We start from the raw sequence: 27,159 nt of genomic DNA, 5'->3' as shown, positions 1-27,159 counted from the left end.
CGCATGTACGATCTCTCATACATGCTCTCACTTATCATATACATGCACTTGGTTTTTTTTCACATACTCTCATACACAACTGACATGCTGTATTTCATACATGGTCTTATCTTACACAACCTACACTCTCACTTTCTCTCACATGCCCTCTCTCATACATTCTCTATTACTCACACACTCTCTGACTCACGTTGGATCTCGCCCTCTCTTCTTTGACTGCTGACAAGCCCTGAGGACCTATTTCACTCTTCAGCTGCTAGTGGATTAGCCTACCCCAGGAATGACCTTTGGAGGTAGGGGGCCCAGTGTGAATCATCCAGAAAGGGGCCCCCTACCCATGATTGATGGACAAGAGCAGTTCCCTTCCTCAAGTTTGAGATTCTACTCTGTACTCCCCCAAAAGACTCCATGATGCCTTTTCTTCTTCTCCTAAGACACCTCTTTTCCGAAGACATCTCATGCAGTCTCCCCCCATGATCCCCTCAAGTAATCTCTCACAGTCTATGACCCCTCAAAAATACCCCATGAATCCCTTCCAGCCAAGATTCTGTCATCAAGCACTCTCCCCTCCTTCCAGGCACCAAGACCCTCAGGAAATACTTCCTCCTCTCGCTAATCCTCCTAGGCATCTTGTTGATGGTGACAGTCATCTTTTCCCATCTACCGTTGTTTCCTCTGCACTGCACAGGAAGATACAAATAAACGGCACCATCCCTTCCTCTGTGCCAGCAGATGCATACTGATGACGCTTCCCACCGTCCTGCAGCAGACACTGCTTGGGGCTATTGGAGTCCTTCTTGCAGCGCAAGGAGGTGTCTGCTGGGGGTCTGTTAAAGTGCGGATTACAGTGTTCCCTCTAAGGATTAGGTTGCTGTGCAAAAACATTTGCTAGTGAGCAAAACATTTTGGTTTCATTACCCCATGAGAACTACTGTTTTTTTGATTCAAAAAATGTATCAATTTTATGCTCACAGCAACCAAGTCCTTAGAGGAAACATTGGTAGAAGCATGCACACAAATGTTCTCACATCCACACACATAACATCATCACATTTGCACATTCACTCTCATGCTCTCTCACACATACATGCTCATTCTCACAAACACACACACACACACACACTCTCATGCCTCTCATTCATTCCCCAGACTCACTCACTCAGTTCTCCTCCTCTTCTACACACGCTCATCTCAGTAACTGCAAACCCTTGACTGCCAAAGCTTTGAGAACACAAACCCTTGCAAAACCAAAAAAAAAGACACCTAGAACCTTGCCATTCCATTCCAGCACTATCTCAGGTCTCAAACAGCAGTAGACTTATCTATGACACAGCAGCAATGCAAATATTATACCATGCTCTCGAACACTAATACACCACCTACTGGCATTAACAAAACAATCCATACTGCTACAAAGCCCATTAGAAAAACTACATACCAGCAGAAATACTCCAATTCCGTTACACACGCAGAACACAGGCAGACCCTTACCTAATACAGAATAAGGGGCTATAAATTAGAAACAGAAACACGCAAACAAAAATAAAATGGAAAGCCCGAAAGAACAAATTACAAATATATAGTGCATATTCCCTAAGATAACATATGCCAGTCAGTAAAAGTTCAAAAAAAAAATTTTTGTACCTTTGCTGCCTAATCATACTTTTCTAATCGGTTGGTCCCAGGCTTTTTGTTTTTTTTCATGTTCCCTTTCTTGGTCTTTTCCAAAATCCTTTTACATTTTTGTTCTTTCTGTTTCTTCTCTCTCCACTTGTCTTCTTCCCTTCTTCCCTCAAACACATACTCAGGCTCTTATTCTCACTTGCTGTCTCTTTCTCACACACACAGGGCCAGCGTAACCATTAGGTGGAGTAGGCAGTGGCCAGAAGTGGGTGGGGTGGTATAGTAGCCGGTAAGGGCAGAAGATTTGAAGGGAGCACAGGAGGGATGAGATATGGCATCGATGAGTAACAGGGCTGGAGGGGTCTTGGTTTTTGGCAATTAATGCATTTGAGGAACTTGGGTCTTTTGCGATGTATGTTGGGTGGAGAGCACAAGAGAGAAAAAGAGATCACATGACATCATCAATGCCTAGGGCAGCTGGAACCCCTTTCACTGGTATTGCACACACCGTCGGGCTCGCGTTCTCACATGCTGTTTCATACACAGGCTTTCACTCTCACATGCTGTCTCTCACACACACACACACACACACACACACACACGCTTTTACACACATGTTGTCTCAAACACACACAGAGGCTCTCACATGCTGTTGCTCTGTTTCTCACAACATACAGTCTCACTCCCACACACAATCTCTCAACTCACTCTCACACACACACACACACACACACACACACACACACTCCAGAGGACCTCAGCCTCTGGGCCTCCTCTTCGTAGCTCATTGCAGGATGGGCTCCACGGCAACCCTGATCTTCTCAGGTCGCTGTGAGATGGGATCTGCAGCGGCTCTGTTACTGGGCCTCCTCTTTTCGGGCCGCCGTGAAATGGAATTCACGGTGCCCCTGCCATAGACACTGCTCCTCTTCATTCCTGCCGGCATTGGTCCGACAATGTTTTCCTTCCAGGGCCGCATGGACAGGAAGGAGAAGAAGCACCTGAACATTTGGGGGTCTCTTGTTTTTTTTCGGGCCTTGGTGGGATGAGCTCCACCACAGACCTGCTGATCTTCATGCTTGGGAGAGAGGGGCTAAAAGTTTGCGAAGTGGTGCATTCATTCAGTTTAGATGTCCACATCCCCCACACCCCACCCCAAGGATGATCCTGGTCTTTGCCAGCAGTGTTTCTTCTTTTTGGCTGCTGGCATATGGAGTTCTGTCGACATGGGTGAGGAGGGGGGTCCAGATGACACCCTGCTTCCTAGCTGTCACCTGAGGCAGACTGTCCCCCCTCACCACCTGTTTAGTATGCCACTGATAATTGAAATGCATTGTTAAATAAAATTTCATATAAAATTTTTTAAATTTACATTCAAAATATTTTTGAAATCTTTGAACACATTGGAAAAGTTCAAATAAAGATAATAGATGTAAAATTATTAATTGTAATAATTGTCAGTAAATGTATATGGCTTTTCTTTTTTAGAAGAAGAATATTATTTTATTCTTTTAGAAGAAATAATATAGAGGATATCCTTTCAAAGGAAAACATGGGTATGTATAAATACAAAAAAGAAATCTTTTATGGCCATTTGTTTAGATCCACTGTGGCAAGGCTCATTTCTTAATATTTATGTGCCCATAAACATGATAGGGAAGCTAAGCAATATCCATTTGTGCTGAAGGTGGGTATTTTACTTCTAATTAATAGTATATTTTAACATATAAGTCATCCAAGATAATAGATAAGCCACTCAGAAACCCCACGGAAGTTGAGAACTTGTTAAACAGAAGGAGCTTGACTACTCGATTATATAGGGTTTTGTTAGATCATAATGCGGCAGCCTTGTGCAAAAGTTTGATGGTTCATACTTATTTAGATGATTGGCTGATACTAGTGAAGTCATCTGGAAGAAGAGACCAGAGTGGTATAGCTGCTTCAGGATCTAGGATGGGTGATAAACTTTGCCAAGAGCAGATTGATTCCTTCTCAGGTCCTGGAGTACTTGAGCATATGCTTCAATAACCAGGAGGTAAATGTGTTCTTAACATTGGATAAGATTGCCAAGCTAATGTTACAGATTCAAAAACTAATAAGTTAAGAGTCACACAGAGTTAGGGATTATTTGCAAGTGCTGGGTTCCATGGCAGCGACTTTGGATCTTGTTCCATTGCAGAGGTCTCTACTAATGCAGTGGAAGGCGCAAACTCAGGAATTCAAGGTGAAATTGAATTTGACATTAGAGTCCAGAGTCAGTTTGTAATGGTGGCTCGCAGTTCATAATTTAACCAAGGAATGTTCTTGGAGTTCCAGGATTGGATGGTAGTAACGATGGATGCTGGTCTGAAAAGCTGGGGTATACATTCTCAGGGTAGAATAGCTCAGAGGCTCTGGGATCTGATATCGACATCATGGTCCATCAATTGCCTAGAGAAAAGAGCCATAAGGAAAGCTCTACAACCGTTTGCTCCACTGATTCAAGGCAGATCAATAAAGATATTCGCTGACAACACTGCAGCAGTGGCTTATGTCAGTTGTCAAAGAGGCACAAAGAGTTGCCCGGTAATGGTGGAAACAGACCTTCTGTTCAGATGGGCAGAGAAACACTTTAATGTACTCTTAGCCACACATATTGTGGGAGTTGAAAATATTCAGGTAAATCACTTGAGTCATAACACATTGGATCTGAGAGAATGGGAAATGGCCAACGCTGCTTTCAATCTGATAATTCTTCTTCCTTCCCCCACCTCCCCTCTTTTCTGGTATTCTCTATTCCCTCCCTCAAGCCATTCCCTTCCCCTCCATCCTGTCTACCATACCTGGCTGCACCTCTCCTTTTCACTCATGGTTAGCGCTCCTCCTATCCTGGATCCAGGACTGCTTTAACCACTTATGGGGCTCTGAGAACTTCTTTGGATAGGCCCCCTTTTATTTTTTCTAGAGTGACCCACAGCCCCATCTCACACCACACATTCATACCCCCAGCTAATTTAACACTCCCGACCCAATTGCTGAGTCCTCCTTCTTAATCTCTACTCAGTCTCCAAGTATGTACACTACCCACCCATCTCCATGTCCCACCTCTATCCCCCTCCTCCCAAATCTCTGAATCCTTTTCATTTCCCCCATCTTTCCCCACAGTCCAAATACTGTACCCTCCACCTGGTCTCCTGGTCACTACTGCCCCCAGTCTCCAAGTCCCACTCTTCTTTTTCTTCCTTCCAAATAAAAAATAAATATTTCAAAACTGTAGCATCTTGTATCATGGTTTCTCTGAGGACAAGCAGGATGGTAGTTCTCACACATGGGTGACATCATCATATGGAGCCCTGATGCAGAAAACTTATGTCAGTTTCTAGAACTTTGACTAGGCAAACTGAGCATGCCCAGCATGCCCTATATGATGCTTCCATGCGAGGTCCTTCTCCAATCTCTCTTTTTCCATGGAACTGTAAGCATTGAGGTGTGAGTGAGCTTACTTGGCTATTTTTTGGCCTTGTGGAAAACTTTGTTTTTTCTTGCATTTTTTTGTGGATTTTTTTTCGTGGTTCAGTTGCTGGGTCTCTCTCAGTGCCCTCCCATAGTGTTTCCTAGTCAGGGTTTTCAGCGATTCTGGTAAGTTTCCTTTCTCGGTCAATTCCCCTGTGGTGGTGGTACATCAGTGCCTGATGCCCATCGCCGCCCTGTTGCCATCGTCTTCCATTAGTGCCTTTTTGTTTCATCCATCATAACTACATCAGGTTTCTGGTGATGCCCCCAGTGTCAGAGGACCATATCCATTACAGATCCGCATGAGACATGTGTCCTCTCCCTGGGGGCATCGCATTACATCCGGGGTTGCCACTTGTGTTCCCAGATGACCCCAAAAAAACATTGACCTTGACTCGGCAAGATGAAGTAGCTCCTTGGGTCAAAGAAGGTCTTAGCCATCGGCATTGGTGGTGTAGAATTTTAAAACATTTTTATTCTATACTTCCCCAAAAATAGAAATAGACAAGTCATTAAAACAGTATAAATATCTATTTTTATTCCATGTAATATTACATGAGAAGTACACTCAGGGTATTTCTGAAAAACGAATGCATACATTATGTCTGCTTTTAGTCTTGACTAACTTTCTTTTCTTTTAACGAAGTCTTTTGTCCTTTATGTTTGTCTTATTAAATTGTTAGCTCTATTGAGCAGGGACTGTCTTTTTGTAAGTTTGTACAGTGCTGCATATGTCATGTAGTGCTATAGAAATGTTAAGTAGTAGTAGTAGTAGTAGTACAACCAAGCTTATGTTCTCTATTACAAAATCATAGTTAAAAATATTTCAGATGGAGACCAAGATAGCTGCCGCCTGTACTACACGCTAAGGAAGCTCTCTTCCTGATTTCTTGCAAATTTTGTTTCCTAATTCAAAATGCCTCATACTAAAAGGAAGACTCAGTTGAGGGAGATTTTGAGCTCTTCTTCTATACCCGAGCAACTTCAGCCCTGGATTGAATCTTTCTTCACGTCTTCCCTGCAAGCAACACCGAAGGGAAGGCCACTGCGGAGTTAGATGCTGAGCGATTGTTGACTCCGATGACTGAAGTTGTGTCACTCAGCACCAGTGCGCCAATTGTACCTTTACCTCCTCAAGCTGCAATTCCTAACATCTTCGCAGATAGTCCAGCTCCCCAAGGTTCAGGACAAAGATGAGAGGTAAATTCTGAGACCACGAGAAGGGATACTGATGTTGTATTACCTTCGGTGAATCCGCTTGAAAGGGATTCCACAGGCCACCTCATTGCCTCGATTATGCCTGGAGTGGAGGAAGGCAGCAGTAACCCTGCGAGAGAAGGAAGTGGACGTAACCAGGTATACCCGACATTTAAATCTGTTATTGAAAAACCTCCTGTGACAACTTTAGATTCAGTTTGGAATGCCTTGGTGTCATTGGAATCTGCTATTTCTTCTTTAACAGCCATATCTCTAGATACTAATCGTCGTGTTTCTACAAAAGAAGTCCAAGTTGCCTCATTCGGTATAAAACTGGGTGATTTGGAATCCCGGATTTCAAAAGTGGAGACTGGTTCAATCTGATGTGATTTACTCAAAAATATTGGAAAATACGGATAATACCTTAAGAAATTTGAATTTGAGAGTACTAAATTGTCCTTATGTTAAATTTATTCCCCCTAATGATTTATTTAAGAACTATCTCATTCAAATCCTTAAATTTCCCACAGAAGCCATTCCTGTTATAACCAAGGCTTATTATTTACCAGCTTCAGAAGATGGAATACTTATGGATCATGTGCCAGACCCTACTTCAAATTTTTTGGATATATTAGAACTGTCTCAAGAGTCGCTTATTCAGAAGAGGAGAACTTTATTAATCACTTTTGCCTTCGTATCTGAGAGGAGTTCAGTTTTGAGATTTTTTCTTCAGAATTGACAGCAGTTATTCCATGGTCAAAAAGTCTGGATTTATCCTGACATTGCCAGGTTAACCCAAGAATGAAGAATAAAATTTCTTTCAATGAGATCAGAAATGGTATCATATGGGGCAAAATTTAATTATATATTTCCTTGTAAATGTTTGCTTACATATGAGAGTTCTATTTGTTTTTTGAACCTTCGCAGTTGCGGGTATTCCTGGACTCCCATACCTAATATTCCTTGCAGGTTGATTGGCTAAATTGGTAATATGTCAGGGGAATGATGTTCAGGATGTTAATTTCTGCATCTTTCTTTTCTTTCTTCTGTTTTCATCGCTCTTCGATGTTCTTCGTCTCCCTATTGTTGCGCTGCGGATGGGAGAGAGCACCAGGGGGCACTCCCCAGTGCGGGACGAATTGTGTGCCCTTGCGGTGAAACGTCCTTACCCTGAGCCTTGACCGGACCTGCACGACTCCTTGAGACCACCCATGCAATGGTGGTCTCTGAATGGTCCTCCGACCATTCCAAGCCCTTTCGGACTGCCGCTAGGGAGCGGCAGGAAGCAGCAGGCCGGACAGAGGACAAGGCAGACGAAGAGATCAGGCATTACAAAGCAGACAAAGACATTGGACGTGGTAGGGCAGACGAAGACTCAGGACATTGCAGGGCAGACGAAGACTCAAAGCATGGCAAGGTATGGACATGCAGGGCAAGGCATGGCAAGACAAAGCAAGACTAAAACCATTGGTTAAAAGTCCGGAACCTCCAAGCAGAAAATGTCCATTCTGGTGCCCTACTCAGCCCAGCTGGGCAGAGTCGCGGACCACACGAGAAGGCATCAGAGCCACGGAAATCCAAGGACAGGAATGGGCAGGCAACCCAGTCCCTCAGGCGCCTTACACAGTCCAGCTGGACTGGTTGCAGACCACACTGCAGGACAGGATCTGTCCAGGGAAAGAAACATCAGGCAAGAACATCAAGGCAAAGCAGACATCAAGGTTATGGACATCAAGGCAGACTGACGAGGGAAGAGATGACTCCTCGGCGCCGTCTGATGGAAAGGCCCACCAGCGCTCTACACACCCCAGCAAGGGTGGTGGCGGACGACTGGGCCACAACGCGCTCTACCAGCCCAGCCGGGCTGGTGATGGATCACGAGAGACGGGTCAGGTGGAGCTGAAGACATCAGGAACAGGCGGACATCAGGAACGGATGGACAACTGGACATCAGAAACATCAAAGAAATGCAGAGACCGGAACATGGAACGAAGACAAAGACACGGGCTCCCACACGGAACAGAGTGCCTAGGAGGAGACGCAGACATGGAGTCCTAAAGAGGACTTACTCCTTGCGAAGGCAAAGCTTGAATGAAGATTGAAGCTTTTTATACTGGAGAAGAGGCGGATCCAATGACATCAGTGAAGCACCACTCCCTCGCTGTACCTTTAAATACTGAAGAGAGAGCCAGCCTCGCCCCCTAGGAGGAAGCAGTACAGGACCCTGGAGAGCAGCCCTGCTGCACGGGAGACTGCAGAGCTGAAGAGGTAGGCCTCAACCCAGGCCTAAGGCTGTCAGCTGCTCCCAAGCCGCAGGGAGAGCACCAGAGGCGGTTTCAGGACGTAGGCAAGAACGGGGATGATGGCCCTCTTCCACGGAGGGCCCGTGGTAAGGATAACGGCCTCCGGGTCGCATGAGGGCATTGTTGGCAGCCTCCTGGCTGCTTGAGCTACACCTGGACGGCTCCTTGCCACCGGGTAGTGCAGGGAGGTGGTCAGCGATCCTCTGAGCACAGGGGAAGCTCAGCTGCGGCTCCTGCCGCATGAGAAACTTGTCGGCGGCCTCTGGCCGCGGGAGAGAGCCCCGGTGCGGCTCCTGCCACGTCGGCACGATGGCGGCCTCCTGCCGCTGCAGGAAAGCCTGGCATGGCTCCTGCCATTCCAGCAAGACAACATCGGGGGTCAAGCTGGGCTGGCCGAAGAAAGGTGAGCGCACCACGAGCAGGATCGCAACATTACCCCCCCCCTTTAAAGGGGTCCCCTCCCGTCCTCGGGAGATCAGAGATCCAGGAACATCGATGGTGCAGGCGCGTCCTGCAGGTCTTGAAAGGAAGGAAATCCTGGAGAGAAGAAATCCCCCCCCCCCCCCCAAAAAAAAATGTCTTGAGACCAAAAGGACAGTCCAAGACAAGACCCAGGACAAGGATATCCCACCGGGCACATGGCCTTGGCAACCTGTTGCACTGCGGATGGGAGAGAACACCAGGGGACGCTCTCTAGCATGGGATGAAATGTGTGCCCTTGCGGTGAAATGTCCTTACCCTGAGCCTCGACCGGACCTGCACACTTCCTTGAGACCACCAACGCAATGGTGGTCTCTGAATGGTCCTCCGACCGTTCCAAGCCCTTTTGGACTGCCACTAGGGAGTGGCAGGAAGCAGCAAACCAGACAAAGGACAAGGCAGACGAAGACATCAGGTGTGGCAAAGCAGACGAAGACATTGGACGTGATAGGGCAGACGAAGACATTGGACGTGATAGGGCAGACGAAGACATCGGACGTTGCAGGGTAGACGAAGACTCAGGACGTTGCAGAGCAGATGAAGACTCAAAGCATGGCAAGGTACGGACAGGCAGGGCAGGGCAAGGCATGGCAAGACAGGCATGGCATGACAAGGCAAGACTAAAACCATTGGTTAAAAGTCCGGAACTTCCAGGCAGACAATGTCCATTCTGGCGCCCTACTCAGCCCAGCCGAGCAGAGTCGCGGACCACACAAGAAGGCATCAGAGCCATGGAAATCCAAGGACAGGAACGGGCAGGCAACCCAGTCTCTCAATCGCCTTACACAGTCCAGCCAGACTGGTCATGAACCACACTGCAGGACAGGACCTGTCCAGGGAAAGACACATCACGCAAGAACATCAAGGCAAGGCAGACATCAAGGTTATGGACATCAAGGCAGACTGACGAGGGAAGAGTTGACTCCTCGGCGCTGTCTGATAGAAAGGCCCACCAGCGCCCTACACACCGCAGCCAGGGTGGCCAGTTCTGGTGCAGATGGCAATTTAGCGAGGGGCACAAAGTGGCCATTTTAGAAAAACGATCGACCGTGACCCAGATCACGGTCTTCCCATCAGAAACCGGTAAGTCAACAATGAAATCGGTGGACAGGTGAGTCCAGGGCTCGGTAGGGACTGGTAATGGCTGAAGAAGGCCCCAGGGGCGTCCGTGCAGGGGTTTTTGCCGCACGCAGATGGGACACGACTGAACGTAGAGACGAACGTCCTTCTTCAATTGGGGCCACCAGTAGAATTCCGATAGGAGGTTCAGGGTCCTCGCCACTCCTGGTTGTCTGGCGGTCAGGGAATCATGGGCCCAGGCTAACACTCTCCTACGAGAACGGACAGGAACTACTGTCTTCCCCGCGGGAGCCACCTCAGCGGCCACTAAGAGGACCTTGGCCGGATCCAGAATGTACTGTGGCGGCGGGGTATCCTCTTCTGTCTCAGTGGTACGAGAGAGGGCCATCTGCCCGGATGTTCTTGGAGGCAGGTCGGTAATGCAGAGTGAAATCGAACCAGCTGAAGAAGAGGGACCAGCGTGCCTGCCGTGGGTTATGGCGCTGGGCGTGACACAGGTATTCCAGGTTCTTGTGATCGGTATAGACAGTTATCGGGTGTTGGGCCCCCTCCAGCCATTCCTCAAAGGCGAGTTTAATGGCCAGCAGCTCCTTGTCCCCTATGCCGTAGTTCCTCTCAGCGGGGGAGAACTTGCGGGAATAATAGGAGCATGGCAAGAGTTTCCCTCTCTCGGATAACTGACTCAAAACGGCCCCAACTGCTACGTCGGAGGCATCGACTTCCACGATGAATGGCCTTTGGGGGTCTGGATGGCGAAGACAGGTGTCTTGGAGGAAAGTCTCCTTCAGATCCCGGAAGGCTTGTATGGCCATCTGCGGCCAGTGTTTAGCGTCGGCGCCCTTCCTGGTAAGAGCCGTCAGCGGGGCCACCTTTTGGGAATAGTGAGGGATGAACTGCCGGTAGAAGTTGGCAAAACCCAGGACGCGTTGGAGCGCCTTCACTCCCTGTGGTTGTGGCCAGTCCTTGATCGCTGCGACCTTCTCAGGGTCCATAAGAAACCCGGTGGAGGACACAATATACCCTAGGAAGGGTAAAGAGTCCTGCTCGAAAGTGCACTTCTCAAGCTTGGCGTACAATTGATTGTCTCGCAGCTTCTGTAGTACTCGTCGGACATCCTGGCGGTGCGTCTCCAGATCCTTGGAGTAGATAAGGACATCGTCTAGGTAAACTATGACCGAAGTGTGTAGCATGTCTCTAAGGACCTCATTCATGAGGTTTTGAAAAACCGCCGGGGCGTTACAGAGGCCGAAGGGCATGACCAAGTATTCATAATGACCGTCCCTTATGTTGAATGCGGTTTTCCATTCGTCCCCGGGACGGATCCGCACCAGGTTGTAGGCTCCTCGGAGATCCAATTTAGTAAATATCTTGGCCCCTTGTAACCTGTCCAGGAGCTCCGGTATCAGAGGCAGAAGGTACCGATCACGGCGGGTAATACTGTTCAGGCCACAGTAGTCTATACAGGGGCGGAGTGACCCATCTTTCTTGGCCACGAAGAAGAAGCCTGCTCCTGCCGGGGACTTAGATGGCCGAATGAACCCTCTCTCCAAGTTCTCCCGGATGTATGCAGACATGGCTTGGGTCTCAGGAAGAGACAAGGGGTATACCCGACCTCGTGGGGGTGTGGTACCAGGCAGAAGATTTATCGCACAATCGAATGGGCGATGTTCGGGGAGAATCTCGGCTTTCTCCTTGGAGAAAACATCATGGAATTCCTGATAATGCGGAGGCAACACCAAGGGAGTCGTCAGGAGCGGCACCGGGGCTCAAAGCACCTTAGTCAGGCAGGAGCAAAAGCAGGCAGGCCCCAGGAAGTCACCTGGAGGGAATCCCATGCAATGACAGGCGAGTGTCTCCGAAGCCAGGGCATTCCTAGAATGATTGGATGCATAGATCTCTCTCTAAAATGAGAAAGGAAATCTCCTCCTGGTGCAGAACGCCAGTACGTAAGGTGAGTGGCTGGGTGCGTGTAGAAATGGTTCCTGGAAGGAGTCCCCCCTGGATGGAGGAAATGCGAAGCGGAGGATTTTGGGGTCGCACCCCAATCCGGAGTTGTCGAGCTAGCTCCTGAAGGATGAAGTTCTCTCCAGCCCCAGAGTCGATTAGGGCCTGGGTCTCAAACTCTCCCTCCGGGAGAAGTAAGGTCACTGGAACGAAGCATGGGGAGTCGGTAGTGATGTGACCTAGGGGGAGCTCCCCAACAATTACTAGGTCCGAGCGTTTTCCGGGCGCTCGCTACAATGGGCAAGGAAGTGACCTCTTCCACCGCAGTACAGGCAAAGGCCCAGCGAGCGATGTCTCCTTCTTTCCTGTTGGGAGAGGGGTCCTCGACCCACCTGCACGGGTTCAACGTCTTGGGTCCCAGAAGATGCTGGCGGGGAACTTCCCCGGTGAGACGGAGCGGATCCAGAGATAGCAGGCCTATGAACCGCCCTCCTGTCTCGGAAGCGACGCTGGATGCGGCGGTCCACTCTGCCGGCCAAGTCAATAAGATCGTTCAGATCATCAGGAAGATCTTAGACTGCCAGTTCATCTTGCAATCTCGGGGAGAGACTCTCCAAGAAGATACCATGTAAACTGTCGCTTTCACAGTTTAACTCCGCAGCGAGGGTCTGAAAATCCATGGCATGTTCTGCTAGGGACCGGTTGCCCTGCCGCAGCTGGAGCAACTCGGAGCCGGCAGTGGGTTTGCGAGCGGCCTCATCGAAGACCTGCCTAAAGTGGAAACAAAGTGGACCAGATTGTTCAGGCGGGAATCCTGGCGCTCCAGGAGATTGGAGGCCCAGGCCAAAGGTTTCCCCTCCAGTAGGGAAATAATAAAGCTGGTCTTGACTCGGTCGGTTGGAAACTGAAGTGGGAGAAGGTCGAACTGAATATAGCACTGGTTCAGGAATCCTCGGCAGCGCCCCACGTCTCCTGAGAACCGCGAAGGCGCCGGCATCTGGATAGGGACTACAGCTGCAGCGGAGGGCCCAGCTCCAGATGCCATGGAACTGGCAGCAGTGGCTCCACCGACGTGGTTGGCTAAGGCTTGCACCATTGCCATCAAGGTATCGAGGCACGCTTGTGTTGTTGTAGCTTCTGGGCTATACCGGGGATGGCCTTCAAGCCTGCAAGGTCCACCGGGTCCATGGCCTTGCAAACTGTTACGGTTGTGGACCCTTGGGCCGGTTGGGACAGGGGATGGAGCGCTGTAGAGGTCAACAGCAAGCGTCCCAACCGGGAGGCGGTTCAGGGAACTCGGAGAAGGCTTTGGCACTGGACTAAGGCGGAGTCCTATGCGACCAAGGACTCGGCAGCCAGAGGAAGAACGGACGACGTTGGGCCCTGGTGCCTGAAGAGTCTTCACCCTGGAGACCGGTACTCCCCCGGGAGGAGCCCTTAGGAGTCCAGCCGCTGGGACTTTTGGAGATTCACCCTGGAAGCCAGAGCCCCCCCAGGAGGAGCCTGTAGGGGCCCGGCCGCTGGGACTTAGGCAAATCTTCGGGGCCGGCGAACACCAGGAACCAGAGGAGCAACGATGGCCAAAGTCGGAGTCCAGGAACGAAGCCGAGTCGGAAGCCAGGAATCGCAGGAGGAACCAAGCCAGGGATGAGACAGGAGACGGAGTCGTGGACAGAGCCAGGTCAGAACCAGAGATCGGAGGAAGACAAGCCAGGGACAGAAGCTGAAGACGAAGTCGTGGGCGAAGCCGGGTCAGAACCAGAAGTCAGAAGGAGATACCGGAACCAAAGGACAAGACGGAGGATAAGTCAGGAGTCAAGCCGGGTCGAAGACTAAGAGCAATCCAAGGAACGTAGCAACTAGCATTCAGGAGACCTGAGGAACCTCATTGCAAGGCGAAGAAGGAACCAGGAAGCAGGGCTTAAATAGTCTGGGCGTCTGATGTCATCCTGGGACGGCCCAGAGGCAGGGGCTGGGGATTTAAAGGGGCCGCGCTGGCCCCTTTAAATCCCCAGCCCCTGCGCGCGCGCGCGCCTATGGGGTGGGGCCAGCCACGGCGAAACGCCGGCGTCTCCCTCGAGGAGGGAGCGCCATGGCAGAAGCCTGAACAGGCCTCGACGGATCTTCGGCGGCCCGAGCCGGCCTCTGGGTAAGTAGGGGACCTGGGGCACGGCCCAGGGCCGTAACAGCTTGCTTCATTTGATGCCTCCCATCAAGCCACTTGCAGTGTTTTGGGATCTCAATGTGCTTTTAACACAGCTTAATAAAGCCATTTTTGAGCCTCTGGTTCTTGTGGGCTAAATTGTTTGATCTGGAAGGTTGCTGTTCGGATGATGGCACATACATTCTACAGAGTCAGTGAGCTCCAGGCCATAATAATGTGCCCATTGTATACTAATAAGAACAGGGTGGTGTTAATGCACATTCTAAGGCTATGACAAATTTTTATCTTAATTGTCTTTTCAACATTTTTCCTGAGAACACATTCCAATGAAGATAAGCAAGCCTTGCACAGTTTGGATTGCAAACTAGCCTTTGCCTTCTGCCTTGCATGGATTAAAGGATTTAGGAAGTCTACTGAGCATTTTTTGTGTGTGTGGGGGAGTGTTGCACCAACAAGTAGGCATGAATCAGCCATAATCTGTGGGTAACATCATCCAATGGCAGCAATATAGACCCAGCTCTCACAGCTCACTAAGTCCTACTAAGTATGTGCAGAAGTTCCCGCATGCATATGCTGCTCCGTGAGCCCCTCAGTCTTCATCCAGCTACCGCATGGTCTCTTACAGTCTTTCCCAGTTTCTCTCTACTTTTTCTTTTGGCCTTGTTGACCTTGTGTTTTGTCTGATTGCATTTTTTTATTTTGCTTGTGTCAAAAAGACTGCAGTCAGTGGTTTTAAAGCCTGTATTTGTGGGTGTGGGATGTCTTTTATATTGCCGCTGCCAACAATATTGCAAGAAACGGTTTTAAAGCCTGTGTTTGTGGGCACTGGATAACCATTGAAGATACAATCTGTCTACCACTGCTTGGGCCTGGATCATGATGCCTACAACTGTTACAGTTGTGGTCAGACGTCTCTAAGGGCACAGCAAAACTGAGCATTGAAGATGGAGACCCTGTGGAAGGTGTCATCGGGTAAGAGCTGAAAGCCTCAGTGTGAGGTAGGGCAGTGGAGCCACTCCTCCTCTTCCTGGAATGAGTTAAGAACATAAGAAAATGCCATACTGGGTCAGACCAAGGGTCCATCAAGCCCAGCATCCTGCTTCCAACAGTGGCCAATCCAGGCCACAAGAACCTGGCAAGTACCCAAAAACTAAGTCTATTGCATGTTACCATTGCTAATGGCAGTGGCTATTCTCTAGGTGAACTTAATAGCAGGTAATGGACTTCTCCTCCAAGAACTTATCCAATCCTTTTTTAAACACAGCTATACTAACTGCACTAACCACATCCTCTGGCAACAAATTCCAGAGTTTAATTGTGCGTTGAGTAAAAAAGAACTTTCTCCAATTAGTTTTAAATGTGCCCCATGCTAACTTCATGGAGTGCCCCCTAGTCTTTCTACTATCCGAAAGAGTAAATAACCAATTCACATCTACCCATTCTAGACCTCTCATGATTTTAAACACCTCTATCATATCCCCCCTCATTCGTCTCTTCTCCAAGCTGAAAAGTCCTAACCTCTTTAGTCTTTCCTCATAGGGGAGTTGTTCCATTCCCTTATCATTTTGGTAGCCCTTCTCTGTACCTTCTACATCGCAATTATATCTTTTTTGAGATGCGGCGACCAGAATTGTACACAGTATTCAAGGTGCGGTCTCACCATGGAGCGATACAGAGGCATTATGACATTTTCCGTTTTATTCACCATTCCCTTTCTAATAATTCCCAACATTCTGTTTGCTTTTTTGACTGCCGCAGCACACTGAACCGACGATTTCAATGTGTTATCCACTATGACACCTAGATCTCTTTCTTGGGTTGTAGCACCTAATATGGAACCCAACATTGTGTAATTATAGCATGGGTTATTTTTCCCTCTATGCATCACCTTGCACTTATCCACATTAAATTTCATCTGCCATTTGGATGCCCAATTTTCCAGTCTCACAAGGTCTTCCTGCAATTTATCACAATCTGCTTGTGATTTAACTACTCTGAACAATTTTGTGTCATCTGCAAATTTGATTATCTACTCGTCGTATTTCTTTCCAGATCATTTATAAATATATTGAAAAGTAAGGGTCCCAATACAGATCCCTGAGGCACTCCACTGTCCACTCCCTTCCACTGAGAAAATTGTCCCTTTAATCCTACTCTCTGTTTCCTGTCTTTTAGGCAGTTTGCAATCCCTGAAAGGACATCGCCACCTATCCCATGACTTTTTACTTTTCCTAGAAGCCTCTCATGAGGAACTTTGTCAAACGCCTTCTGAAAATCCAAGTATACTATATCTACCGGTTCACCTTTATCCACATGTTTATTAACTCCTTCAAAAAAATGAAGCAGATTTGTGAGGCAAGACTTGCCCTGGGTAAAGCCATGCTGACTTTGTTCCATTAAACCATGTCTTTCTATATGTTCTGTGATTTTGATGTTTAGAACACTTTCCATTATTTTTCCTGGCACTGAAGTCAGGCTAACCGGTCTGTAGTTTCCCGGATCGCCCCTGGAGCCCTTTTTAAATATTGGGGTTACATTTGCTATCCTCCAGTCTTCAGGTACAATGGATGATTTTAATGATAAGTTACAAATTTTTACTAATAGGTCTGAAATTTCATTTTTTAGTTCCTTCAGAACTCTGGGGTGTATACCATCCGGTCCGGGTGATTTACTACTCTTCAGTTTGTCAATCAGGCCTACCACATCTTCTAGGTTCACAGTGATTTAATTCAGTCCATCTGAATCATTACCCATGAAAACCTTCTCCATTACGGAGTTGTTGTCAGATTGTTGGTGCCACAATACATCAAGACACGATTCTTCTCCCCACTTTCTCACAAGTCAGGAAATGCTCCCTCCATCCCCCCCAGCCCCCGCGCCAGCACCAGTTCCCAGATCTACCACAGATAGAAGTTAAATATGGCACGGAAGACCACTGTGTTGGAAAAGACATGGAGAATAGCACCTAAGTGAAGTGAGAGGTCCTCTCCTGGATCATCTCCCTTGGTGCCAAAGAAGAGGAAAGTCCTGTCCCTTGGTGCAGAAAGCAAAGACAATTTTGATGTCATTGGAGAGGCACACTTAGCCACACAAAAGACAAGCAACCTTTTTCTACAGCGGATAGAGCTTTGTTGTAAAAGGTGGTTTTGGCAGCACCGTGGTCAGTTCTGGTGCCAGACAGTGGGACACTTTGATACAGTTGATGGGAATGTCAATTCCTACTGCTTCAATATCTGAAACTACTGTGGTTCTGAATTCTTTGGCACAGCCAGTGTTGTCAGCCCTCAGTCAGGATGAGTCTATATGGGTGTCCAAAGAGGAATTCTTTCCTCCAACTCCTGTACAAAAAATGCTATAACTAATGGATGCCCAGCTGTCAGAGTTAGTGAAGAATTGATTTGCCTTCTTAAGCCGTGAGAACCAGAGAGGGATGTTGGAGCCATCTTGTTCAGGATGGAGGAGCTTTCCCCTCACGGTGGGGCCTAACAGTCTGCAAGAGGCTCATTTTTTATCTAAGGGTTTGCCAGCAGTAGAAGTGAGTCCCTATCCTGAAGTGGGGGATTCATCTTCCCACGGGGAGTCTCTTCATGGATCAAAAGGGAATGAAGGGGTTCAGCTCATTTTGAGTCTTTACCAGTCATTTCCCCTCAGATCAGCAGAGGTCTCCTCCAAGATCTCCTTCCTCATCATTGGAATCCTGTTTAAGCACCCCTCCATAATAAGGCGAGGAGTATTCCACAGGGATTCAGATCCCCCACCTGACTTATCTCAGCATGTTTCCTCGGAAGACTTCAGCTACTCTCATTTTCTGGATAAATTGGCGAAGGCTTTGTCTATCAATGTGAGGAAGGAGCAAGACTCAAAAATGGATGTTTTTGGCTTGTTGCAATTTCTTCAACCTCTGGTGGACTCCATGTCCATCCCAATCCTTTGCTTCCTCAAGGATCTGCAAATGAGGATGTGGCAGGCATCGATATCATGTTTTCTGGAAGCCCAATAGATTGATTTGAAATAGAATTCAAGCCTCTCCTGAGTTTAGGGTTGTTCAGCTGTCATGCCACTGTTGTGATGGAGTCTGAATTGAACAGGGCTAAGTGCACAAAGGATCACTCCAGTGCACTTCTTGGAAAAGATCCCAAGGCATTGGATACATTTCAAAAGAAAGTGTTCTATAGTTTCATGATCAGTTCTAGGCTTCCAGCACACCATTTGTTCATTGTGCTATATTTTATGAGTGCATCCAAATGCTTAAGCATTTAAGTCAGTCAGGCCTAGGCATGCAGATTTTCAGCATGCTGTGGAAGAGTGTGAGAAGCATCACATATGTTCTGCCTAAAAAGCCATCAATACTGCAGCTAGAACTTCCACTGTATCTGTCAGTCCCCCAAAGGCTTACATGGTGACTTCCATCAAAGACTTAACACAACTGCCTAGCAGATTTATTTATTTATTTTATTTATTTATAGCTTTTCTATACCGACTTTCCAATAACAGAATTACTGATCAATTCGGTTTACATTTTAAACTTTAACAGTGACAAGTAATTGTCTTACAATGAACAGGAAGAAATAACTTGGAAGTAAATATATGGGGATTATAACATAGATACAATATATAAAGCCTAATGTAGGCAAAGGCATAGAAACATAGGCTTGGGTATTGATTTATTTATTTATTTTTTTTGGACTGCCAAGGATTTGAAATTGAATTGATGAGTTCTTTGGGGTATTGTTTGTGTTATTCATTGGGGTATTCTTTGGGGTTCGAGGAATGTTTAGAGTTGAACTTGTCATATCTTGTTGAACAAGATATGTCTTGTATAGGAAAAAAATTATTCTGGGGCAAAGTGCAGGAAACCATGGCTCTGATAAAGAAGCATCAATTCATTCTGCAGTGGTGAGAGATCAGCTGGCCCTCCCAGATGCCAGTACTTCTCCTACAAGTGGCTATATTTCAAAAGATGCCCCTTGTCCTTTTCAATATCATCATGATCCTTCTATGCTGCCACAACAGCTACCTGCTAGAGGTTGGCAGAAGGAGAGGCACCAGCTGAAGGCCCAACAGAGGTCGCAGCATAAGTCTGGGGCCAGTTTCTGACAGGCTTGAGACCTGTCTTCCTTCTGGAATGGACCCACATTGCTAAGGACAGATGGATTATGAAAGCTGTGAAGTTGGATACCACTTGCACTTCTCTCACCCATCTCCATCCCAATGGAGATCAGTCTTAAATTCTGACCCCTCTCAGTCAGCTGCAGTTAGAAATAGCCTGCCGTCTTCAGCAGAAGGCGATCAAGCTTTGTCCACCTCAGAATTGTGACCAGGGATTCTATTCTGGCTGCTTTCTAATTCCCCAAAAAGTCAGGTGGATTGAGGCCTATTCTTTATTTATGAAAGCTGAACAGATTGTTGGTCTAAGAGAGATTCAAGATGAATTCCCTCTAGTCAATTCTGCCTTTCACTCAACCGAGGGATTGGATGTGAGCTCTGGATCTGAAAGATTCTTATACACACATTTCCATTTACTCCGTTCATCAAAAATTCCTCAAATTCATAGTGAAGGATGTGCATTACCAATTCTAAGTGCCTGTCCATGATTCCAAGAGTGTTCATGAAATGTCTTGCAGTTGTAATTGTCTGTGTTCCCCCATCTGTTCTGTTAGTTAGTGATAGGTCCAACCCTGGTGGGAGTGCTCGAGTACCTCAGCAGAAATATATGACTTCTCCAGTCCCTAGAATTCCTGGTCAATTTCTCCAAGTCCAGCTTGGTCCCAAAAGCAATACAGTTCATAGAAGCCTGGATAGACTCACTTCAGGAGTAGCTGTTTTTCCTGTTGAAAGAGTCAGAGTTTTGTTGGGCCTGGTAATGTCCTTTCTTCAATGGGGTGTGATGTCAACAAGGTTGGTCCTTGTTCTTTAGAGTCACATGGCCATGGTGGTACATACAGTTCTTCTGACTCATATGCACATGTGGGATCTTCTGTGGGTCCTTCAAGGCCAGTGGAGTCAGCTCTATCAGCCATTATGCTACCTAATCTTTGTAACTTTCAAAATGTGAACACCCCTTCAATGGTGAATGAAACTATTGGCCTAACAGTGGACCTTTTTCTATGTATTCCAGCACATCAAGCAATTCTCTCTACCAACACTTCCAGCAGGGGTTGGTTACAAACCAGCATTGTGTGGATCCAAGGGTCTTGGTTCCTAGTGGCGAGCAATTTGCAAATCAACCTTCTGGAACTATGAGCCATCCATTCTGCCTTAAGGGCTTTCTTTCACCTGCTTTCACGCAAGAGAATCTTGATCCAGACTGACAACCAGGTGGCTATGTTCTCTATAAAGATGATATTAGTGAATAGTGGGAAAAATAAATTATGGAAATTGCTGGTGGTGGAGATTGACATAGTGAGTAGTGAGAAAAATAAATTGTTGCAATCGCTGGTTTTGGAGATTGGCAGATCTGAGTTATGGGGAGTGTTTTGGGTGGGTATAAAGGTCATGCTATGTTTTAAGATGTTTTTAAAGGATGTTTTATTATGTGACAGTTGTTTTTATTTATGTTGCTCACCACCTTTGGGCAGATTTTGTTTCTGATTTGACGATAAATAACAAATAAATGAAATAAACAAACAAGGAGGCCTGGGTTCATATACCCTCTATGAGAAGGCCTTTCAAATCTGGTCATGGGCCAGTCATTATTATGCCCATCTCCAGGAAATCTACTTTCCAGGAATTAAGAATATGTTGGTAGACCATCTCAACATTGGTTGTTTCAACCGCACGAGTGGTCCTTGGATGGAGGGGGTCATAGATGACTTATTCAATGGCTGGGAAACACTAGTGATTGCCCTGGTTGCCTAAGAGGACAACCGGATGGTTAATAAGTTCTGCTTCACGCATCCGAACAGCTACAGATCAGCTGTCAATACTTTTGTGTCAGAATAGAGCAATGGTGTATTCTATGCATTTTCACCAATTGTCAGAAGGTCCTTCAGGACAAGATGAGGGTAATACTCATAACACTGACTAATGTTAGCCAGATAAGTTATCCTGGATATTCATTGGGGTAAACATCCTGCTGAATATCCTCAAATAAAGTTGTTTGCAAACTTTAACTGGGTAACTTTAAACATAATCGGCCATCTTTTGGATATTGCCATTAGGTTTAAAGTTATCCGGCTAAAGGTAGCTGGATAACTTTAGACTTAACCAGCTATATGCAAAAGAATATAGCTGATTAAGTGGCAACAGTCTTTAAAAAAAAAAAAAAAAGGCTTATGCGAGCCTGTCAGTGCAATTACCATCTTCCCCGCTCCCAATGTGTAAAACAAAAAGGTACTCTGCTGGGCCAATCATACCCTAAACTCCTCAAACTATTCCAGGTAGTTTTTTTTTTTAAAGAAAAGTATGATGGGTCAGTACTGGCCTCCCCCTGCCCTCTCTACAATTAGGAAAACTGTTAACTGAATGCCCCCTCCTACCTAGTACCTTCAGAAACATTTTCTCAGGATCATGATACAAGCATAAGCTGCCAGCAACAAAAGCGTAGTTGTGAAAACAAGGTTCAAAGTCACCAAGATCACATCATATCCTCCCCCCCTCACCCTGCCTCCCCAAGATGACTTTTAACTTGTAGCATTATTACCAGGGTCCCCTTCCAGCCCTCGAAAAGAATTTGAATTTACAGCTTTGCTGAGCACCTAATTCCGCCAATTCCCACCACCAAATCCCAAACAATTCTGAAAAAAACCCAGTGAGAGTTAAGAGGTTCATAAACCCACTGCTATTGAAGAGACCTGCAGTTGGTCTGCACAACATGCTCTGAATGGTCTATTCACTGACAGCATTGTTTTTGGTTCAAAGGTGAGGGCTTTAGGAAACAGGTGCTTAGCCAGACTATAAGTTAGAATTCTTTTCTGGGTCCAAGAGGGGGCCTCAGCAACACCTCTACAGGTTAAAGATCATTTTGGAAAAGTGAGAGAGGTAGGTCCTGAAGGCCTCTCAAAAAGATGTTTTTCACCTAGGGGATATCTGCTGGCTCCGCTGCAATTTTCATCATTTTGGGATGGGGGGAGACCACTCAGTCTTTGGGCACTACTTTGTTTTTGTTTTATTTTGTTTTTAATTAAATAATCAGTAAACTAGTGAGCAGCAAAGTTACCCAGATAACTTTATTCAGGTATCTTTAACTGATTATGTTGTGTGGGATACTTGTCCCATTGAATATTCGAATAAAGTTATCTGGGTAACTTAACTCAGATAACTCTGCTGCTCACTAGTTTACTGAATATTGACTACTATTTTCTAAGGAAAATAACCCAACTTTAGATGATCATTCAGTGTATATATGCCCTTGTGTGTCTTTTATTAGCTGAATAGCCTGTCTTTTGTCTTCTAATGTTTAAATGAAGAATCACTGTAAACAGCAATATTGTTTTATTAGTTGTTTCTGAAACAGAAAATATTCTAAAAGATCTGGACCAAGTTCTCAAGCAAGTTACAGTCCCAGGTGAAATGACTCAACTACCTGTACAGAAAGAAGTCATGAAAAACAAAAAAAAGGTATATGTATATATACTTTTATTGGCAGATGAAAACTGCTTTGATTTATTTTTAAGCCTTGTGAGTGCAATTCATTATTTAGAAATATTTCTGGCACAAGGTAATTCATCATCTACTATGAAAAAATATAATAACATCTGATGTTAACAAAAATATAATTTAGAAGCCTTAGAGGACCTATATATTTCTCATAGGGCAAGCAGGATGGTAGTCCTCACATATGGGTGACATCACAGAATGAAGCCCAATCACGGAAAACTTCTGTCAAAGTTTCCAGAACTTTGACTGGCCCCTACTGGGCATGCCCAGCATGGCATTAACCCTGTAGCCAGCAGGGGTCCCCCTTCAGTCTTCTTTTTACTGCGCAGCAGTAGCCTCGCGGTTTAGGAGCTCTGAAGAGATTCCTGACAGGAATTTTCCTCACGGAATTATTTAAAGTTAAATTGCCCCACAGGGGTCCCTCCTGTAACTTTTCTTTGACCGCGGTACTCCGGTAAGTTTTTATCCGTTTTCCGTCGATTACCGTCGAGTTTGGCCCTTGCGGCCTACTGGCCGTCGACTGCACCGCGGCTTGATTTTTTTCAATGGCCATGGCGTCGCGGTTCCATCGGTGCCCGGACTGTACTCGCACCATATCTATTAGAGATGTGAATCGTGTCCTCGATCGTCTTAACGATCGATTTCGGCTGGGAGGGGGAGGGAATCGTATTGTTGCCGTTTGGGTGTGTAAACTATCATGAAAAATCGTTAAAATCGTGAGCCGGTACACTAAACCCCCCTAAAACCCACCCCGACCCTTTAAATTAAATCCCCCACCCTCCCGAACCCCCCCCCCCCAATGCTTTAAATTACCTGGGGATCCGGCGGTGGTCCAGAACGGCGGCGGTCCGGAACGGCCCCCTCAATAGAATCGTGTTGTCTTCAGCCGGCGCCATTTTTCAAAATGGCCGCCGCAAAATGGCGGCGGCCATAGACAAAAACGATTCGACGCAGGAGGTCGTTCCGGACCCCCGCTGGACTTTTGGCAAGTCTTGTGGGGGTCAGGAGGCCCCCCCAAGCTGGCCAAAATTTTCCTGGGAGTCCAGTGGGGTTCCGGGAGCGATTTCTTGCCGCGAATCGTTTTCGTACGGAAAATGGCGCCGGCAGGAGATTGACTGCAGGAGGTCGTTCACCGCCGCTGAACGACCTCCTGCAGTCGATCTCCTGCCGGCGCCATTTTCCGTACGAAAACGATTCACGGCAAGAAATCGCTCCCGGAACCCCACTGGACTCCCAGGAAAATTTTGGCCAGCTTGGGGGGGCCTCCTGACCCCCACAAGACTTGCCAAAAGTCCAGCGGGGGTCCGGAACGACCTCCTGCGTCGAATCATTTTTGTCTATGGCCGCCGCCATTATGCGGCGGCCATTTTGAAAAATGGCGCCGGCTGAAGACAACACGATTCTATTGAGGGGGCCGTTCTGGATCGCCGCCGTTCTGGACCACCGCCGGATCCCCAGGTAATTTAAAGCATTGGGGGGGGGTTCGGGAGGGTGGGGGATTTAATTTAAAGGGTCGGGGGTGGGTTTTAGGGGGTTTTAGTGTGCCGGTTTTCCTGCCCTCCCCCTTCCCCCGATTTACGATTTTTTAACGATAAATCGGGGGAATTGGTATTGTATCGTGGCCCTAACGATTTTTTGACGATTTAAAATATATCGGACGATATTTTAAATTGTCAAAAAACGATTCACATCCCTAATATCTATCACAGACCCCCCATGGAGTCTGTGTAATGTGTTTAGGCCGTGAGCATGATGTCCTGACTTGCACCAAATGTGCCCTTATGACACCAAAAGGTCGCAAAGCCAGAATGGAGAAGATGGAACTCCTCTTCCGTGCTCAGACCCTGACTCCGTCCATTGCATCGACGTCATCGGAACCGGCACCGTCGACTTCACGCCAGCATCGACCACTGACCGGTGACCGACCGCATTTGACATCTTCACGGCCATCGACTCCCGCTACTCCTCCTCAGGATTGAGGGGATCGCAGGGAGAAACATTGTCATCGACATCGCAAGACTCGGACCGTCGAGGGAGCGAAGTCATCAACCTCGCCACCGTCCGAGCCACCATCGAAGAAGCCCCGTCTAGGAAAGGCACCGACCATTCCTGCGACTGGGTCATCGAGGCCACCCTCACCCGATCGGGGTTTAGGAGTCGCGATTCCGCCTGTAAAGGTGGTCCCTCCGACTATGCCTCTGCCTCCCTCTTCTGTTCCGGAGCTGGGGCTGTTTGCTCCAGGTCTCCGAGAAGAACTGGACCGGCTGGTTCAGGAGGCCATCGACAAGGCAATGCAACGTCTCCAGGTTCCTCCGGCACTGGCACAGATTGTGGAACCTGTCATCGACCCGATTCCGGCAGCACTGGCACCGCTGCTATCCAGGATGGAGGCGATGATGGCCACCCTTCCACCGATGGATCCCGGGTCTCTAATGGCTCCGATGCCCTCCCCGATGACAGCTTCATCGGGAGGAGAAACACCGTTCCACATTCCTCCATCGGGAGTTTTGCCTCAGCCATCGATGCCAATACGTCCCTCGCCACTGATTCATCCATCGGTGCCGATAGGTCCTTCGGTGCCATCGATGCCCGCACCGATGCCTTCCATGCCATCATCGGTGCCTCTGGCGATTCTTTCAATTTTTTCGGAGCCTCACCCGGGGCCTTCAGGTATTCAACCCCCTTCTTGTCCTACTGGACAGTCTGCTGATCCTTATGACACTTGGGGTGATGATACTTCAACAGACACCGATGACTTACATTCACCACCTTCTCCTTCTGAAAGAAGAAAGCGTTCTCCTCCAGAGGACCTCTCATTCATTAATTTTGTGAAGGAAATGTCTGAGTTGGTTCCTTTTCAACTTCAGACGGAACAGGATGACAGGCACCAGATGATGGAGTTACTCCATTTTCTGGATGCCCCAAGGTAATCACCTCTATTCCCATTCATCAAGTACTTCTTGATCTTCTCAAAAAGAACTGGGAAAATCCTGGATCAATTGCTCCAGTTCACAGGAAGGCTGACACTACTTAGTTCAGTCAGCCCCAGGCTTTCAAAAATCCCAGCTCGACCACCACTCAGTTGTGGTAGAGTCGGCTCAAAAAAGGGCGACACCTCACTTATCCACTCCACCTGCTAAGGAACAAAAGTTCCTAGACAACATTGGTTGACGAGTGTTTCAAGGAGCCATGCTCATCTCCCGAATTGCTGCCTACCAGCTTTATATGACCCAATATAATAGGGTCATCTTTAAACAGATACAGGACTTCTCTGAGTCCCTGCCTGAACAATTCCAAGACCAGCTACAAACCCTTGTAAACAAGGGATTTGAGGCGGGAAAACATGAGATTCGAACATCTTATGACATATTCGACACCTCTACCAGAGTGTCTGCAGCTGCCATTTCGGCAAGACAGTGGGCCTGGCTCAAATCTTCTGACCTTCGCCCAGAAGTGCAAGACCGATTGTCCAACCTACCATGTGTAGGAGATAATCTGTTTGGTGAACAGATCCAACGAATGGTGGCTGAATTAAAAGACCATCATGAGACCCTTAAACAGCTCTCTTTGATGCCTTCAGACTACTCCTTAAGACAACCCTTCAGGAAAGACTCTAAGAAGTCGTTCTACCATCCAAGGAAGGCCTATCCACCACCAGCAAGGTCCCATACTACGAGACCTTATTAAAAGCCTCAACCTCGCCAAGTCCGAAAGCAAAAACCACAAGTAGCTCCCCACCAGGACCTGCTTCAGGTTTTTGACTTCCGCTTGGAGAGCAGCAGCCAGATTCCTCTGCCAAGCATACCAGTGGGAGGTCGATTGTGCCACTTTCACAACATGTGGCAGTCAATCACAACCGACCAATGGGTATTGGCAATTATTGCTCAGGGCTGTCATCTAAACTTTCTTGCCCTACCGCCGGACTCCCCACCTCTGCAGATGCGGGGAATGTCCGACCACTCCATTCTTCTGGATCAAGAGGTCTCCCTTCTTCTCCAGTCAAGAACAATAGAACCCATTCCGCACTTGCAGCAAGGCCTAGGGTTCTATTCCCGGTACTTTCTGATCCCCCAAAAATCGGGGGGTGTTCGTCCAATCCTGGACCTATGTGCTCTCAACAAGTACCTCCAGCGGGAGAAGTTCAAGATGGTAACCTTGGGATCACTTCTACCTCTTCTACAAAGAGGAGACTGGCTCTGCTCTCTGGACCTCCAAGACGCATATACACACATTGCGATAACTCCAACTCATTGCAAATACCTGAGGATTTTAGTAGGC

General features: G+C 47.4%; 1 protein-coding gene across 1 annotated transcript in view; it reads left to right on the top strand.

Annotated features, from left to right (window-relative positions):
- ZCWPW2 (zinc finger CW-type and PWWP domain containing 2) overlaps positions 1-27,159 on the top strand; it is a 197,793-nt gene that overhangs the window by 120,496 nt on the left and 50,138 nt on the right. Inside the window, exons 7-8 of the mRNA XM_029587073.1 lie at positions 3,112-3,179; positions 22,724-22,842. Of these exons, the coding sequence (XP_029442933.1) occupies positions 3,112-3,179; positions 22,724-22,842 (187 nt within the window). The remainder of the gene's footprint in view (positions 1-3,111; positions 3,180-22,723; positions 22,843-27,159) is intronic.

Source organism: Rhinatrema bivittatum, chromosome 2, assembly GCF_901001135.1.
Source record: "Rhinatrema bivittatum chromosome 2, aRhiBiv1.1, whole genome shotgun sequence".
Taxonomy (NCBI): domain Eukaryota; kingdom Metazoa; phylum Chordata; class Amphibia; order Gymnophiona; family Rhinatrematidae; genus Rhinatrema; species Rhinatrema bivittatum.
The sequence above is the reverse complement of the archived record's forward strand: the minus strand, read 5'-3'. Positions and strand labels throughout refer to the sequence as shown.